Source organism: Melampsora larici-populina (assembly GCF_000204055.1).
Source record: "Melampsora larici-populina 98AG31 unplaced genomic scaffold MELLAscaffold_37, whole genome shotgun sequence".
In the NCBI taxonomy this organism is placed as follows: Eukaryota; Fungi; Basidiomycota; class Pucciniomycetes; order Pucciniales; family Melampsoraceae; genus Melampsora; species Melampsora laricis-populina.
Genome location: NW_006768801.1, coordinates 536,286 through 556,349, shown reverse-complemented (window position 1 = coordinate 556,349; position 20,064 = coordinate 536,286). Strand labels below are relative to the sequence as shown.

Sequence of the window (20,064 nt, the reverse complement as noted above, 5' to 3'; positions counted from 1 at the left end):
TACAGGTGGTTTGTCAATGATTTTCAGCCTTTATTGTTGGTACATTAACCAATATGTGTGTGTAAAATACAAAAAAAATCTCATCATGACGCCCCAACATCTAGGAACAAGGTGCATATTTTTTCAGATTTTTAGCTCTCTTCCTGTTGCCTCAGCATTTTTCTATGTCAGTAGTTTTCTTTACCGCCCGGTAAAGATGACATTTTGTGTAGTGACCATTACATTGCATCATCATACGGTTTTTAGGGTTCTGTCGGCGTATTTGGCTAGTTTTTGAGGCTGTTGACTGTTGTAGTGGTTTTTACATGTGGATATAAGTACTCCTTGATGGTTTTGGGATTTTTGTTCCCTTTTCTGCATCTTATACCTTTGTTGTAGTGTTACAAATCATCATTTATTTACTACATGTGTACCAAGATCACTTAAATACGCCCCTCAAAGCAAGGAGAAATTTATTTACGTGTGTTCAAGACTATAAGTTTCTTTGGGAATAATACTTACAACAGTATTGGTAGTAATTAAAATTGTTTGTTGACCCTGCGCTTGAAATCTGGACTAATACTTATAAGAGGATTGAGAACATCTCTCTGGTGCCTTTATCTATTTCTCTGTTATAACAAAGTGGTCAGCAAGTGCCTTTGTGCTGGTTTCTTTGAAGAAGGCAGTCTTTAGGCAACTTCTACTATCCTCACATAGTAGATTATCCCTTCTTAGGTGTTGTAAAGCTTTTGTTGAGCTTTAAATACTACAAAGCCCGTAGCAGAATTGGAATTGGAACCTTGCTCTTCAGCTGTAATCATCATTTCACCTCAAGCATTCACTCTCAGCCCAATGAGGAACTTGTGAAGCAAGGATTGATGAGCAGTTGAGACAGACGTACCTTCACCAGATAACAAATAATTAGCCAATTCCTCAAGAAAGTCAATAATAGCAATCAATCAAATCTTAATTGATCCCCATCAAACCACAGCACACAAGAAGAATACAATTGGAATCTCCCAGGTCTTAACATCAAGGTATTGTTGAATGAAGTCAAATAATTCTGAAGTGATTGCTTCAGCTTCAGATGATTTGACAATCAAGACTGGACAATACATTTCTTAACAAAAAAAACTTACATATACACTTATAGTTGTAGTTCACTTGCTTATTTACTGATGGGAATGGCATAAATATCAGGTGGTGTGTGTAAATGTTTGTAATGCCGGGTTGGTTAGTGATTTGTTATTTTAACTTTCATGATAAGTTGATGTCATTACCTGTTGACCAGATTTGCCATTTACTTTACCACATTTCTCTTCACTTCAGGGAATTTGTTGACAATTGACTGAGTTGTGTTTTATCTGTGATTTTTGTAAGTGCCATGGTTGTCATTTCTAGATGTAGTTCACTTGCTTATTTACTGATGAGAATGGCATAAATATCAGGTGGTGTGTGTGAATGTTTGTAATGACGGGTTGGTTAGTGATTTGTTATTTTACCTCTCATGATGAGTTGACGTCATTACCTGTTGACCAGATTTGCCATTTACTTTACCACATTTTGCTTCATCACTTTGAAAATCATTTTCCCTCATAACTTCTTTATCATTTGATAAGTTATCATTTTTCCCTTCAGGGAATTTTTTGACAACTGCCTGAGTTGTGTTTTATCTGTGATTTTTGTAAGTGCCATGGTTGACATTTCAAACAATTAGAAGGTCACTTGAATCATAACAATTAATCTCAGGAACGTTTCAAAAACAAAACTCGACAAAATACACCAAAGTATCCAATCACCCAGCCAAACGAGTTTTGAAGAAGGGTCCAAAACTTGTCGGAAACACATGGAAAGACATGCGTCCATCAAGTAGTACATTTCAACTGGCCGCATCGTGGCGCATACCATGTCATTTGGCGACAATACCAGCCGTGGCATGTGCTACCATCCAACGGGGTACCATCAGTTCATATTTCAGCAATCGATCCCCAGCCTACCATCACCGCATATCCCTCCCCACATCGACTTACATCCCCCAAAGAACCAACTCAAGTAGGCCAAACTGGGCCACCAATATTTTCACTTCTTTCAGCAAACGATCAACAGGATACTATTGCTACATATTTGATTGTCTCCTCAACCCCAACAAACTAAGTCAAATGGGCTCAACTGCCTCCACTGGAGACAGCAAAATGGTATGTTGATCCCTCCCATCATAACGTCCTTTTCAATATCCCAAGCGGGTGTATTTTCAAGTGACCGGAAGCCGCCTCAATTCGCATAGTCACAGAATCTCACCATATCATCACCTCTCAACTCGGATTAACGCTCCTTTCATGCCACATCAACAAACAAGTAGGTCAATATGCCATATATAACTACATGCCATCGTAGGAGCCCAATCCAATTTGCCACACTGGATGATGTCGAATTCAGCATATCATTCCAATCACGCTCCACATTCGCCGGACATCACATACTTTCAAACGTCAACATATTCAATTGGAGCTTTGTGTCTTACGGAGACTATTACACATCGGCAACATCCTTATCGCTATCCTGTCACCATAAATGTTCAGCAAATTCTCAATTGACTAAGATATCAATAAACTTTACCTGGCCTCATAGGCGTATCAGCATGCATACCTCAACATATCACATTTTGGACAATCCGCAATATATCCCTGCATACAAACGGACACACCAGTCACAAGCAAATCAATGGAAAGACATATGGCAACGCTTCAATAGGCCAAAGGGACCGTTTCACACTCTCCGAAATCAATCCCCCTTGACATATGCCTACCCAGTTTCACGCCGCCGGGCGTCCAAAGTCACACCCAACACAACACACAATCAAACGAAACAAAGCGCTGGATGGCACATACATCGGTATCTCCAAAAATACCAAGCACTAATCTTTGCTAATGGTGTTTCATTTACCCCAGTCACCTCAGGTTCAACTCGCCACAGCATACAAATAACACAAGTCAGTCTTTGATCATTATATCCTATATCCTATACATACCAGAATCCTAACCTTAGTCTTGCTCAATTATCAAGGCCATCACCCTGCCCAGCCAACACACGTACCAAATCATACAATTTATCATTTTCGTCGATCAATCCATCCTACTGATATTGTTCATTCAATACGCCAGGTTAGATCCTTGACCTGTGACTGTCCCGTACCTATTCACTGATTATATCTTCCGAATTGTTAGTAATTACATACCGCCAATCAATGTCAGAAACCAACACCCCAACTCACCGAGGAATCTACTTATCCGGCAATTTTGAAATTGAAGAAAAGGTATTAATTCTCTTTTGCGCTTAATCCAGCCACCAAATTGAAATTCCATTACTTCGCCAGATATCGCCCGACAACGGCTGGCGCTCCGAATACAGGACATACGTCATGTCCATTGGGTGTGGTGGTGCCGATCGCCAGGAGCAATTGTTGTATGAAATTGTTGCGAAGGGTTTTAGTGCGGCTCAGTATAAGTTATTCCCTAGCCACATATACTTTATGCGAGGAACACTATTCCCCTCTAACACCGCGGACACCAGAGCAGACCAATTAATATTTGAAGGTCTTGGTTGGACCCAGCGAGAGCTTTCACGGAGATTTAGTTGATACAGTTGGTGTAACAGGCCTTGGAATTGTGGTTGGCATTAATACCATTGTCGAACAAAGCTGTCAGTACATGAAAAAATCTCCTGATCAAGACCCAGTCCCGACCACAGTTTTCACTGTGCAACACTCAGATTATCATCCCATAGTGAGTCATATTTACTTTCAAATTGCTACAATGCACTTCATAAGTCTGACTATCAATCGTAATCTTTTGTCATTAGATGAAAACTGCACGTACATGCAATGTTGAGTATCGCGTGCGACCAACTCCAAACCTGGCCAAGATTGCCAGCTTCGTCAGGTTGGGGCGGGAATGTCAATTCCATGGATATATCAAGGACTTTAACAAAGAGACTTCGTGCTACGTTGTTGTGGTAAGTTCATTAGGTCTGATCATCCTGACTGCATATTGAATATGGTGCTTTATCCACAGGCCAACAAGGTCATAATGACAAGTGGATTTCAGGAAGTGAATACTCAAAACGATGATCAACACAACAATGTAGATAACACATTGAAGAAGCCAAAGAAGTAAGTCACACAATTTGTCCATAAAAGTGTTTTATGGAGTCTGACAGGGCTCTATGATTAACAGATTCAAGCCGAAGGGCCCAAACACCTCATTGAAGCCGGCTACCAATGAAAACAGTGGTATGCAAAGGAGATGGATGAGGGTGTAGCCCAAGACGATTAACATGTGGCCCCTAAAATAGCTTCCTGACACCAAACACACACCCATTGAACTAATACAAAACTATCTTACCAGTGCCTTGAACTTATTATCACTCCCGATATGGGACAATGTATGCCCATGAAAATCCATACTGCTGAGTTATATCACATTATTGTAATATGATGTTGCGTGTGTGGCTCGCAATGTTTGATCAATTTCCACTTCATTATGTACTTAGTCACAGAATATGTTGTAAGTTGTGTGCGAGATGAGTACCTATGGCCGCATCTGCTTTGACAATCATGATCATATTTTTGCCCCCACTACCTCTACTACTTCACTGCAGTTTGCCCTGCACGCACTGGTGCTGAGTATATGGTTCCTCTGCTTTGGATACAATACCAGGGACGTAACTAAATTGCCGCAACTGGTATGCAGGGGCAGTGACTGCCGAGCTCAATCTTGCAAGAATGGCTCAGTCATCAAGCTTTTTTCTTTACATTATGCCGTGTAGTCCATATGAGGGGGCTTGCTCAATAACTTGGGCGAAATTGGGTCTAACCTAATGGCCTATACTTCGAACATGATGAGTTGCCAAATGACCTGATGCCGTGCGTACATTCCAAAGTTGGGTATATGCTCTGCAGGTACAGGTGCCGATTTTACTCGGTATGTGTATGTCACATTTCTCACGGGTGTGGCCTGGGTACATAATCTGCGGGCCAAGGTATCCGGGGCTTACCTACCTTTACTCTTAGCCTACAATTACTGATAGGTAGGTTACATATGAACCTGTGTAAGCTGATGTATTGGGCGGGTTGCAACTTTTGGTCAACTGAGACTGATTGGGTCAGGTGCCTGTATGTGGTATGATAGGTTTCATTTATTACCACTCTACTTCGAATTATCGCACAACCTCGACGCAGTATCTCTCATCTTGAGTGGCTATTGTACGCCAATTACTTCATGTTTTGTGCTTCGGAAGTAGAAAGATTCCCGATTTACCCTGAGTCGCAGGCGCAATTTCCATCTCAGAGATGACATATTACCTCAAAATATGAGGCCCGAACGTATCAAGGACACATTTTGACATATTTGGCAAGGGCAACGTAGTTTCATACCTTTTCGGCATGATATTGATTGACATACGACATCGGAACATCCTCTCTGGTCCATGAATGTCGCCAGATTGCCTGTCAGTCCGATGTGGCTTCAATTTCATCGGTGTACTTGAAATCCGATAGCCCTCACTCCATCTTAGTTGATCCGTCCATCATTGATTCGATCAAATGATGTTATTCACTATTTCATTTCTGCAAACGGCCACTGCCTAAAGCCAATAGCAGAATGAGTTACGATTTGATTCCGGCGGAACTATATGCAGCAAATTCCCGTTGTTGCATGCCAAATGGCCTGCATTATGTACCCGCCACCAACTCCAATGTCACCGGCAATGCCGTTTGATTTCACACGTCTCCTGCTGAGCATCGCGCTGGATTGCAATCGTCAACAAGAAGGACTGTCTGTTTGCATCTACGAAGACTATTATTTGAGCCATGGAAGTCACCGCGACTGTGCCTGGCGATGTATTTCCCCGATGCCTATTAGTCTACAATTTGCCTGACGTGGATGCTGTCACTCTGCTTCATACACCATAAGAATTTTTGCATGTGCAAGAATTTCACGTCGCGCCAGTTGCCTTTTGCCCAATGTCCATACCATATCAATATTTGCTTCAGAGCATCAACCCTGGACACTATTTTTCAATTGCACTCGCATTTCTTTACCTCATCTAATTAAAAAACTATCCACGTGTTCTTCACTATTCGTATTGGATTCCACCTATTCTCTTTGATTATGCAAGTCCAACATCAAGACAAAGGGCCAGCTGTGCCGTTTGAAAATTGTGCACGAGTGGTTAATTTATTAAGCCGTTTTCCCGACGAAATTCCATTTAACATGGGCAAAGAGGACGATCCATGCACTGGTTGTGGCGCATTCAGATGGCGAATAGAGCGTCGCAAGAAAGACAAAAACCATCTGCAAGCATCTTACTTAAATTGTTGCAAACACGGAAAGGTTGATTTACCTCTTAGATACTTCCCACAAGATGTGGGGGAACAGATCCCGATGTTCTTTCGTGACTTGCTGCGGGGCAAAGACCAAAGTAACTGGATTATGACTTGTTTTCGAGGTGGCTGCTGACTATCACCCATGTAGGATCACGCACTTTTCGTGAAAAGATCCAAAAATACAATAATGCACTGTCATTTGCTTCACTGGGTGTTACATTTGACAATGACGTTATGAGCCGGCCTGGTATTTATACCTTCAGAATAACCGGTCAACTCACCCACAGAATTGGGTCCTTGGTGCCTCCTGACGGTATACAACCAGCATTTGCCCAAATCTTTATATACGGAGGTGGTGGTGCAGAGGAGGCTGAGCTCAGAGTCCGGCGAAGTGGATCTGATTTGGATCCCCAGATTGTTTACCTTTTTCAACAGTTCATGTATGATCACAATCCGTACGCCCGGGTATTCAAGTCGGCGGCGCAAATCTGCAACGAGCAAGCTGTACGGCCCAGGACGTTGCGAATCAAGACTGTCTTAGCACCCGGGACTGACCACCGTCGTTATAACAAGCCCACTTGTAACGAGGTTGCCGCAATCATTGAAGGCGATGGCGAGATTGGAGCACGTCAGCAAGACATTATTCTATGTCAAAAGACCGGTGAGATACAATACATATCTGAGCTGCACACCGCCTACTTTGCTTTGCGTTACCCGTTGCTTTTCCTACATGGTTTGCAAATGTGGCACCATGCCTACACTAAGCCGACGGTTGCCAGTGTGTACCATCTTTTTCATACCTTGTATGGGCATTACTTGATTTTGATGTTGCCATTAATCATTTATTCAGACGGTGGAGGGAAGGTATCAAACCTTCAATGGTTTGCGTATTTATTATTCCAACGTCGTCAATATTATGTCATCCTGGCGTCAGGCCGCCTATTTCAGGAATTCGCGGTAGACATGTATGTCTGCGTGGAGCACTCTCATCTCCAATACTTACGATATCACCAAAAGGAGCTACGTGCCGAGGTCTATAGTGGCGCCGTGGAAGCCCTGGATAACGAACTCGATGACGAAGTAGTTGGGAGGAAAGTGGTCCTGCCTTCTTCTTTTGTAGGTGGTCCTCGTAACATGCAGCAGCTGTATCAAGACTCTATGACACTGGTTTCAGAATTTGGGAATCCTAGCCTGTTCATCACCATGACAGCTAACCCGGAATGGCCTGAAATGACAAACCCCTAGCGATAGACCAGACCTGGTAGCGTGTGCTTTCTATCACAGATTTCACAGCATGCTGTATGATGTGACCAAGCGCAAGAGGTTCGGAAAATGCCCCGCCTACGTTTATACTATTGAATTCCAGAAACGTGGTCTGCCGCATGCACACCTTATACTTTTCCTCTCTCCCGACTCTCGCCCTGATACTCCCGAGGCTGTCGACTGCCTGATATCAGCCCAACTACCTGACCCGGTGACAGAACCTCGACTATTTGGCTTGGTCACGAATAACATGCTACATGGACCTTGCCAATCTTACAAATGTTGGAATGGGAGCGAATGCAAATTGGGGTACCCAAGGCCGTTTTGTGATTTAACTAATCTGAATGACAATTCCTATCCGACTTACAAACGAACTAATAATGGCCAAGATCGGTTTGACAATGGTAGTGTGGTACCTCATAACCGGTTTTTGTTAATGAGATACCAGTGTCACATTAATGTCAAGGTGGCCGGTAGTATCCGGGCAATCAAATATCTATTCAAATACATTCTCAAAGGACATGATAGGACTACTGCTCAAGTAGAAGACGAGGATAATAAAGATGAAATCAAGGCATATGTAAATGCAAGATTTTTGACAGCCCCGGAAGGTTAGTGATTGCCTTCACCAAGATATTCAATTCGATATACTGACACCGAGTAACTCAGCTGTCTGGCGTCTGTTCATGTACGAGTTGTCAGGTAGATATCCTGCGGTTCAGCGGCTAAGTTTGCACCTGTAAGACTGCCAGACTATCTATTTCGTTGATCAAGACAGATTGCGTCAGTCAATGGAATCCGGCCGCGCGGATCGTACTACATTGAATGAATTTTTTCGCTTATGCCACGAAAATGTCAAACTGCCTTTCCATGACAATGCAACAATTCAATCTATCAAATATCACGAAGTGACCAGGCATTTTTGCTGGAATGAAGAGCAAAGGAAATTGACTCCTTGTCAGAATCGCTTGATCTCCATTGGCCGAGTATATTTTGCCAATGTGAAGCGAGGCGATGTGTACTATCTGCGGCTGCTATTAAGTCACATCCCTGGCCCTACATTCACTACAAGAAAGATAATATTTTCTGGGCAGAAAATTAAATTATTGATACACAAAAATATTGAGAGGCCAGGAGGAGAGCAAAAAATGAATAAAAATATGCATCTTGTTCCCTGCGTTGGGAACTTCACTCTGCATATTTTTCCGTATTTTTACAGTCCATATTGATAAGTGTACTAACAATAAACCTTCACAATCATCCAATTACAACCTGTAACAAGCACTGAAATTTGGCTCATTAGTGTTTAGAGAAACTTTTGATTTCTGAAAATACTCATAACTTTTTCAATTCTGGTCCAAAACGCTCGATTTTGGGTGCATTGGTAAGCTGGAATTGTCCTTCAAATAGCTCATAATAGGACCACACAGCATGCTGGTCTGCTGAAAAAGATATCATCTTTTTTATACATTTGTACATACAGATCCATAGAATGATTGGCATACTAGCTACATAGTTCTTGATCTTATGAAAGTTCGAGAGGAAGAGTTCAGCTTTCTAATGCACTTAAAATCGAGTGTTTTGATGCAGATTTGACAAAGTTATAGGTGTTTTCAGGTATCAAAAGTTTCTCTAAACACTAATGAGCCAAATTTCAGTGCTTGTTACAGGTTGTAATTGGATGATTATGAAGGTTTATTGTTAGTACAATAATAAATACGGACTGTAAAAATATGGAAAAATATGGAGAGTGAAGCTCTCACCGCAGGGAACAAGATGCATATTTTTATTTATTTTTTGCCCTTCTCCTGGCCTCTCAATATTTTTGTGTATCAATAATTTAATTTTCTGCCCAGAAAATATTATATTTTGTGTAGTGATTGTTTGCTTACCTCCGTACTATTGACGGTGTCCTCTATAACACTTACCGAGAGGCCGCCAACAAGTTGGGCCTCTTGATGGACGATAGGAACTATCACGAATCACTCAACGAGGCAGCTTCTTGGAAAACAGGCCGCCAACTAAGGCACATGCTTGCTATTATACTATGTCATAGCTTGCCTACCAACCCTCTTGCTTTGTGGGAACAGCATCTTGACCATCTCTCTGATGACTGTGCACATCTGATCAAGAAGATGAATCCTCGCCTGGAGCCCACGCCGGAGCAAGTTCACAACTACGCCCTCTACGAACTCGAAAAGACCCTGATTGGGATGGATTCATCCCTCAACAGCGTTGGTCTTGCTGCCAACACCTGAAGCGATCCGCTTCAATCCGCTTTTTGGCGGTTTTTTTGTAGAGGGGCGGTTTTCCGCTACATGGGTGACCCGCTAACGATCCGCTCTCAAGACAGGCCCGCTACAAGGCTTATGTAGCACAGCGACTGTTCAAGCCGCTTTCGCTCCGCTTTGTCCAATTTCAAGCAGAAAGAGCGGGCCGAGGCAACGTATTTATTCACAATTTTTTTTCTTAATATTAACAAAGCAAGTTAAGATATGTACAAGTTTGATCAAAGAAAAAGAATCAAACAGACTAAATGAGACATAAACGATTGACTTGAAAAGTTAAGAGACGATAAAAGGGGAAAAAGGAGCGAAGTTAAAAAAATGAGAAACATGATTGAGATAACCATGTACTACAAATCACAACAAGCAACGGGCAACAGAGATGATAAGAAAGATGATAAGAAAAAGGTAAAAGAGAACTTAAGAAGAAAAAGATAAGAAAATAGAGACCACCACAAAAACTAACGAGTGACAAGAGTAAGAAAAAGATAAGATAGAAAGAAAACTTATTTGAATAGACTTCATTTTTTTGTGTGGCTTTCAAATGAGGAAAGATACATAAGGGTGTCAAAGAATTTGTCTTTTTCGTCAGTCATGATACCAGCTCTGAGCCATTCTCGACAGCCGACTGTGCGAGAGATTGTTTTTGGTCTTAAGGAACCTCGTCCAGGAACGGCTATGTCAGCCGCCGAGGAGAATGTTCGTTCCGAAGCGCACAAGGTAGCTGAAATTGAGAGGTAGTCGCGCGCCAAAGAGGCAAGAACTTGAAAATCAGATTGATTTTGCTGTCACAGTAAAACACAAGTGTGATAGTGGATGAGTCAGCAGATTAATCGATCAGATTGGGGTGACTGGAATTTGAAAGGGAACTTACATTCCACCAAGACAGTTCTGATTGTCCAGGCACAATCAGGTTACTGCCCTGCAAATAAGACTCAAGTTCGGAAGCCCGGATTGATTCGGGAGTTTTGATGGTCGCAGAAGAGGTGAACAGGTCAAATTGATCGAATTTATCTGATTCAGCCGTAGGAGTAGGAGATGGGGTGCAGGCCGGGGTGACTGGCCAATGGTCCAGAGAAGAGTTGAAGACTGATTCAATTAGTCTTTTAGCTCGTGCAGCATGATCCGGGTAGTGCAATTCAAAGAAGCGGACTCAATATTTAGGGTTGAGGACAGTGGCCAGGATTATCACGTCAGAAGCCAAAGCTTCGTCCTGGTAGACCGCAAGCTGGCTTAACATCACTCCCACCATGCGTTGGAGGCTTGATGGCATAGTCGTAGAATGTAGTTCAGTGAGAGAATCTTTGACTCGGAGATATTCAGCAAGCAGCATCGAGCCAGAGATAGTGTTCCCTTCCAAGCGCTTGGTTGAAAGACGAAAGACCTAAAACCAAAAGTTAGCCAGAGTCACGGAGATTAGAAGAAGACAAGGTATTAGAATGCTTACTTCTAATACCTTGCATAATGAATCCACAGCGTCCCACTCATCCATGGACATCATGATGCCATTGTAATACCGAGTTTTCCGATCGCCAATGAGGATTGAATCGACCACCTAAAACAATTTGGTACAATTAGTAAGTCTATACACTCTAGAAATGAGAGAATAGAATATGAAAGATATGAAAGAAGTAAAAGAAAGGCTTACATCACGAGCAGCCACCAGGTGGGAATACATTGCCAGATCGATGTTCCACCGGACACCCCAACCTGCGATTGGTCCTGGTCCGCGGTATCCCATCTGATCAGCACGGGCATGAAATTCGCCTCGCCTGGCGTTGCTTCGGGTAAGCAAGGCATTGAAATCCTTCAACTATGAAAGGATTCATGTCAGCAATTGAGCACGAGAAGAAAAGGAAAGGAGGATCAAAAGAAGCAACTCACCTTCATTGCTCCTTTAACAACAATGCAAGCGTCAATTGGAACATCTCCATATGATAGATCGTCATCGACCTCATCTTCATTACTATTACTAGTCGAGTTGGCCAGGTCGCAATGAGGTTGTGGATTGAGAATATCATCCTCATCGTCGGATTCATCATAGTTGATGGCAGTTTCGGTGAGATCATCATTCAAAAGGACTGTTGGGATTGGAACGGAGGCATTGAGAGGAGTGGAGGGCTTGATCTGACCGGCCGCTAATCCTAGTACCTTTAAGCCTTTCTTTACAACCAACCCGAGCTTATGGGCATAACACCGAACATGATTGGTAGAGGAATCCCAGTCAACCGGTTCATCGCATTCCGAAAACATTACCTCCATCTCTCTGGCCATGGTATTGTTGTTAGAGCCGGAATCAGTGGTTTGTCCTAGCATGTAATAAAAGGAAATAAGATGAACAAATTAGCTAAATGAATTGAAAGAATAAGAATAAAGATAAAAAGACTTATCTTTTTGTGGAGACCATGAGCTATCAAAAACTGTGCTACTGGTTGAGCCAATAGATACCCAAATTTATTCCACGCAACCAGCTTCAAACTGAGGTGAATTGTCTTGTATTCCCAATCGCTGTTGATATAATTGGCCGAAACCCCAATAAAAGCATATCGATTCCCTTTCGTGGTCCAAACATCGTGGACCAAAGAGAACTTGCTAGAGTTGTTCTGGTGAAAGTCATGATCAGTCACTTTCAATCAAAATATTCGATTTAGAATGAGAGAAATGATTGACTTACAGATACTAATGCAATCGCTGCTGAACTCAAGCTGAGGTAGAGATCCTTGGCCACACCAGCTGCCCAAGTCGGAGTCCTTAATTCGGCACGACGATTGGCCAACTTGAAGGCCGCACGGAGGGGTACGTCGTAAAATCGGTTGAAAGGAAGTGCTTGTTTGAGAATCCACATTACCAACACGGTGTTGCATAAATCAACACTAAAGGTTGCTTGCGACAGGAAAGAGTCAAGAGTTGGCTGTCCGTTGAGTTTGTTCAAGGCAACCTCGGATTGGGATTGTTCTTGAGACCAAGTGAGTGGCAGGTCGGCACCAGCTGAGATAGCTTGAGTTCGTCGAGGGCATGCTGCTCGACCCTTGGCGCCATCCCGATGGGCGTAGAGGTTATAGTGAGTGCGAAGGCCACGTACAAACGTGGCCTTGCACCACCGACACTTGTATGACCTCGGATCATCACCTGTCTAAAGTATCAGAAGGTGGATGAGAGAAGATTGGAAAAGAAATGGAAACAAAAAAAGAAATCAGAAAGAAACGAAAAGGAAAGTGATCAAGGAGTGAATGGTTTGAGAACTTGAAGGAAAGAATAGACTCACCTCGCCTTTGATATGCGTTGGAGGATGAAAGTATTCGAGCAACTTGGAAACCCGTCCAAGTTGAGCTCGTCGAACACCTGGGGTCTCAACCACCTCAATATCCGAATCCTGATTGATATCGATACAATCAGGAATGCCGGGCTAGAAGGGAATTAAACAGTATGTATTCATTAACTTGTTCCCATCAAAGAATGGTCCAGAGATTGAAAGTAGACTAGACTTACTGGCACACCAACGGCTTTCTTTGGCTTCTTCGCAGGCCCTCGAGTCAAGGTTGCCGAGGCTCCAGAGCCCCTGGGACGTCCTTTGCCACGCGAGGCCTTCACAGCTTTCACCTTTGGTGCTTTCTTCTTCTTTTTAGGTATCATCGACAAGAAATCTTTTGCTTGGGTTATCTCTACGACAGATTCGGATTCCGAGTCGGAGAAAGCTGGATCAGGGGTATTGGGTTCGAAATCAAGATCAGGCAAATCACTATCATCTGTGGGGCGATTAATGGAGATGCGAGAGTCAGGGGACTGGATAACGTAGCCTGGCTTAGGAGCAGGAGGGGATCGGGGTCAAAGACTAGGACCTGTAGACGGGGGAGCAAGACTAGTGGTAGAGTTCGAAGTAGAAGGGGCCAAAGTAATATTGAGACTATCAAGAATGGTATGCAATAGTGAGAAATAACAACTTCAATGTTAGTGCAGTTAGAAATCAGATGACTATTCACGATCGGGGGAAATGGGAACAAGGGAAAGAAAAACCTACCTTATATAGATCCAAAGAGGGTGTGAAGTACAGCCCTTCTTCTCGAGAGACCGCAAGAACGTATAACAAGAGTTTGGGGTGATAGCTAAGCTGGTCTATTGCATGAAAGAGAGGTGTTTTTCGTCAGTTTGGTCGTTGGATGCAAGGAAAAAGGGTCTAAACTTACTACTTTTGACATTTCTTCTGTTAAAAGGCAGTTGTTCAAATATTTGGTGCGAAAGGATGCCTTCATGATGGCTTATCTCGAAGAATCTTGATATCGTTCTTTGGCTGTGAGTGAAATCGTGGTGGTGTTTGGCTTGAACGATGTCGAGATGTCGATCTTGGATCGATATCTTGCTGGCTGTCAGATGACCGCTGCATACCGCTCTGATAGTCGGACTGCAGGGCGTAAGTTTGGCCCGCCGCGCTAATTCCGCGATCCGCTGCGTGGACTACCCCAAAGGAAAAGCGGTGGCGGGTCGCTTTGACCCGCTACCCCAAAAATTCCAAAGCGGCGACGGGGCGACCCGCCCCGCAGGCGCTCCGCTTCCGCTTTTTGCGGCGGGTCGCCTCAAGTGTTGTTGCTGCCGTTGATCCGCGTCTTATTTTCGAGCTGAGGCTGCCAGACCAGATTAGGCTAGACGGTTCAAATGAAGTACTCCCGGCAGAGAGTTTACAAAAATACAATTCCATGTCAGCGCTTCTTACCAGGGAGCAACTCAGGGTTTTGACTGCTGTGCGCGAGGCTATTGAGCGAAACCAACCTTATCTCACTGCCAGCATTAAATAGGTTCCCTGGTCGGAACATGACCTAGGCTGGGAATATCATTGAGAGAAGAATGGTGCATCAAATCATCTTGCACTGCACATCTGAGCCATAAAGCATACACTACATATGTGCAAACATCTGAGTAAATCCTTAGCTATCAGCTACATACAGGTTCGCTCAGTTATCTGCTCATCTAGATAAGAAGTTCATGTGTAATACATGCTGTAACTTTGTTCAAATTGAGACACACATCTCAAAATATTGACTACATATATCACAATGGCTACTCAGGAAATATTCGTGGAACTGTGTAACAGTAGCAGGATGGGAATGTGATCACTAGGACCCATATTCCCATCTGGGAACCTCTTTAATGCTGGCAGTGTCTGGCTTTCCTTGATGGTCCAGGTGGGACAGGGAAAACGTTCGTACTAAACTCAATTCTGCACTACTGCAATGCAAACAACGTACCTTTTGAGGCGGTGTCAGCTGCCGGCATATCATCTCTGCTTCTGTTGAAAGGACGAACTGCACATTCTGCCTTCAAGATTCCTATTCCAATATACGAAGACTCAATTTGCCCAATTTCTTTGCGTGAAGGCATTGGGGCCAACCTCGCCAACTGTCGATTTATTGTTTGGGACGAGGTTGCAATGCAGCACAGGCATGCTATCGAATGCGTGGATCGTACACTTAGGAGTTTGACAGGCATTGAGCGTCCTTTTGGGGGGAAGGTAGTGTTGTTTGCGGGAGATTTCCGGCAGACTTTGCCAATAGTCAGACGTGCTACTCTAATGGAGCAAGCCAAGGCAACATTAAAGGCTTCGTACTTGTGGGATTTGACCAATAAGTTTGCTTTGTCGGTCAACATTCGCCTGGGTGGTACGACAGCTCATCCTGATCCCTCGAACACAAGATTTGCAAAATGGCTGCTAGCTTTAGGTTCCGGTGAATTTCAAGAAGACCATACAGCACCTATCAATATCAAGCACTGTAATGTATCCTATATGCCACCATCTGCGGCCTTCGACGAGCAACTTGTCAAATCGGAGTATGGTGGAGTCAACCAATTGATAAGATGTCGAAATTGGCATGAATTAACTGATCTCTATGCAAACCGTTGCTTGATAACCCCACTGAATGCAACAGTTGATGCTTTGAATAAGCACGTCATCAAATCCTTACCAGGCAACGGCCTTGTATCTTTGTCCAGAGACGAGATGGACGAGGCGTTTCGGGACCCAGTGACTGCCGATGTACTAAATTCCTTCAATTTTCCCGGTTTCCCGGCGCACAAATTAGAACTCAAAGTGGGAGCCACGGTGATGGTACTTCGAAACTTGCATATGGGGGACGGACTTTGCAATGGCACTCGGTTGTTGGTGACAGATGTGAAGCACAAGGCTTTGCAGTGCCGTATCCTCACAGGTGAAAAGAAAGGCATGGCTATTAGCCTACCTAAGATCAAGTTGCGGCATGAAAGCGAAGCGGTATGCCCTATACCATTTGTGCGATATCAGTTTCCTATCATGCCGGCGTTCTGCATGACTATCAACAAAAGCCAAGGACAAAGCCTTAATCGTGTGGTAGTCATGCTGCCTAAACCGGTATTTTCCCACGGGCAATTGTACGTAGCTCTGTCATGTTGCACCTCTGCTTCAAATGTCCATGTGTGTATTCCATCGGACTCAGGTGGTTGCCGGACTCTTAACATTGTATTCCATCCCGTATTACTCTTTTGATATGGATTATGTCTTTGGGTAAGTGTCTCTCTGCTCCAATGCTTCATTTGCTTACTTCACACTGATGGCATGTATCTGTTACAACCAGTCCTTGTAGTTCTTATCCCGTATTGTAGCTCCTTTTGTTACGTATGGTGGCATATGTTGAGAGTGGCGGCCTACTTTGTGGGTGACGTTGGTGAATTTTATTATCACATAGTAATGGTATTTTGTTATGATATTTCATACATTTGTTTTTCTTCGTCAGACCCCATTCGCGTTATAATGCCATGTTCCTTTTCACTTGCTTTTTTGGCAACAAGTGCCACTGTTTAAGGTACCATCCTGGTACACATCGTGAACCGATCTGTGTCTCGCGATTGTTTGATTGGTACATGGCCCATGTGTTTTCCTCTTATCGCAATCATTGGCTGAGATCTCACACGAGTTTTATTTGGAAACTTTCTGAAGTATGGTGCGGCGCTCTCAATGTATACAAATATTGGTATTGTTGTGCGTGTTTGGTGGGCGGGGGTTGACTTGTGTGAAGTCAACTCCGATCGCTTGGTTTTATACCGGAACTCATCTGATTGGAGACTTTGCCCCTTGAGTCATTTGGTGAGCCACTTGCAGGTGACGATGCAGTTGGTTGATTGATGGCAACTCCGTACATCTTATGCAGGCAACAATCACTGTGGTCGATGATGTTACAATTTTCATGGGAGTTGTCATAAACTGGTTACATATTATGGGTTTACACCACAGGTATTTCGTTTAGTCATTTGAAGTCCGGCATAGTTGCTGGGGCGCCTCATGCCTCGCCTGCACGGTTTATCCATAACTGATCGGATGCCTGATTTGGTGAGTTTATTTCATTTTGGCCGTTCAATGATTGTACTTTGGTTTTGTGTTATATAACACTGATGATTGATTGTCTTTTCTGTTTCCAAGTCTGTTGGCCTCTACGTTTTCAGCTGTTTGGGGATTCGTCAATATGGTATGTATCCGCTTGCGCCTTATGACTCGACCCCAATCTCTGCAACATGTCAGTGCTTATTTGTCTCCTTTCCAGACTTTCGGTCTCTTTGACGTGTGGAATTTCTAAATCAACTACTGTTACCTTCAATCTTTGTGTTCTACTTGGGCAAAAATGACTGGGTGATTGGGTAGGTGGATATTCACTTATTCATGTTTTATTGGGGATTAAGGCTTCTTATGAATGCGCATCATGATTTTTGTTATTTGATGGGCAGGATTGTTGCTTCATTGGGGACATGTAGATGTCGTGTGGCCCCTTCTCAGTGGTGTTCTTCGACCCCAGTTCGTTATTCGAGTGCGTATTTTATTGCTCCATGTTGGTCGTATGTTTCTGTCTTTGTGCCGTGGACATCCCAATAGCTGACTTATACCTAACCTTTCAACATATCCTACATAATATTATTCATTTCCTTACTTCGAACTTTAATGGAGCTGGCGATGATACCTTCTTTGCCCTTGGCTTCGGTCTGCTTGCCACCTTCAAGATCCCTGCCGCCTGGAGTTGTAGACTTGATTATTTCTTATTTGGTGGATCAATCTGATGTTACTCCGGCAAACCCTCTGAATAGTGCTCACAGGCCGTTTGTCAATCATAGCGCTGTGAAACAAATACTCGATCTCCGATTACTTAGCAAATCATGGGCAATGGGAATTGGTTCTTACGTGGGGGTATCTTTAAACTTAGTTACTCCTAATATGTCGACCTGTTTGTTGAAAATGTCACGAATGTCAGCATCGATTTCGAGCACTCATTGCCTGCGTCGCCTCTGTATAGGTCGTGTTCTGTTTTTGCCTGATTTCATACTCGCCTCCTTGGATCTCGATGACTCCAATGATTCCGATGAAATCTCCCGTTTTGATAAGCGGCACTCTGATTGCTCTTCGCTATCTATGAAGGACGCCGCCGCTATAATCAATTTATGTCGTCATAATTTAACTGAGCTCAAGATCAAGTTTTCGAAATCGGTTGGTTTTTCTCAAGACCTGATCAAGGCAATCGGCGATATCAGTTCCCTCAAAGTCTTCATGATGCTTGGGAGTAGATCACGCAAGGCCTACCATGACTTCGGATCCATCACAAAGGTCCTCGACGTCACTACGAACGTTGAATCATTATTGATCGACTGTGGTTCTCTTGGCCCCTTGGATATCAAGGCGTCCTCCTTGCCCCGTCTGATCCATTTATGGGCACCTCTTTATCTTGATACTCATCAATGTTTCAACAAGTTCGTGCGGGCGGAAGGCAGGGATATAAAGTTCCTTGAGTGTTTTTCGCCGGACGCGCATGGTCTTTGTGGTTCTATGATAGTGGGGTTGAAACACTGTCTTGAGATACTTTTTGTTGATTCAGTACCTGATAACCTTAGTCGCGTTGTGCTGGACACCCATTTCCCGAAATTGAAGGTGATACGTAGCATTTATAGTACTACTTATGTTGGTAACCTGGTGTGGTTCCAATGGCCAATGTTCAGTGCCATGGAGGTATTCATAACCAGTTATTGGCACGGGAGATTTTATTGGCAAAGGATGATGTCACAAGTTGGCATTGTTCCTATTCCTTTCCCGCCTAAGCTCAAGCATATCATCTTTGTCAGTTGGAATGGACCGGATTCTCAAAACGCGTACCTTGTAAAACAATTCGCCAGCATTGGTATCAAATGCTTATTCAAATACGAAATGACAACGCAACAGATCCTGGTAAGAGTTCTTTTCTTCGATTGTATATTTTGCTCCTAACTTCAATGCCAACTTGAATATTTCAGGATGTCGCTAGCGGTATTGGACTGGATGGGTGAATGAGGTTCTTTGGTCAATCGGTTCTTCCTTGGTGGCCTGGGTACGACTTGGTATTTGTGCAAGTGAGTTTTTGGTCGTGTTTGGTGTGTAATTTGTTGTTGCAGTCATTGATTTAGTGTCTGATATGTTGTTTTCCTATGTTGGCCTCCGTTTTTGCTTTTTTGTCTTGTGCGTGGTGTGGTTATTTTGTTTCGTGGTAGGCATTGATAAGGTTGGGCTTACATGGGGTACTTCACATTCATGAGGTGGCGCGTGGCTTTAAGTTGTTTTGATGTGTTGGAATTTGGTGCGAAAGTGGGGTCTCTTATGCTACGGGCATGGTTATCGAACTTTGTCCTGAGCTTGAGTGTGCTAGATTACTTTTGTTTCACCATGATTGGTTTTGGTGATGTGAGTGCTGTTGTTAAATTTCTGATTTCATATATATAGGAAGTGTGTAGGGTTTGATAATGCGTTGATTGTTTCAATATGTCAATTGATTGTTATCTTTATTGTCAGCTGTGATGCTGATGTGTTTAGGTAGAACTGCATTTGCCTGGTTAATTGTTGGTTACATTGTTTTCTGATGGTCTGATTGAATTGTTAGTGGCCGTATATTTTATTTACTATTGCGGTGGCCTTTGGTCTATATGATAGTTGCAAGAAATTATTTCCAGCTGCGGACTAACTCAGCATATTTTGGAACCTATGAATGACATAATGTGGGATTGTGGTGATTTAGTGTAAGGGAGTTCAAATTAATTGGGTCATCATGTTGGTAATATTGGGTGACCTGGCGCTAAATGCCTGTTGATTGCTGCATGGACACAATTTCTTTATTCTGATCACAA

General features: G+C 43.3%; 1 protein-coding gene across 1 annotated transcript; it reads left to right on the top strand.

The window, feature by feature from the left end:
- Positions 1 to 17,248: 17,248 nt before the first annotated feature.
- On the top strand, positions 17,249 to 19,901 carry MELLADRAFT_90417 (uncharacterized protein; the record flags this gene model as incomplete). The annotated part of the gene is made up of 7 exons (XM_007413559.1): positions 17,249 to 17,260; positions 17,351 to 17,444; positions 17,680 to 17,732; positions 17,870 to 19,135; positions 19,212 to 19,296; positions 19,446 to 19,624; positions 19,821 to 19,901. The coding sequence occupies 7 exons, from the start codon at positions 17,249 to 17,251 to the stop codon at positions 19,899 to 19,901; spliced, it is 1,770 nt and encodes a 589-aa protein (XP_007413621.1).
- Positions 19,902 to 20,064: the final 163 nt, after the last annotated feature.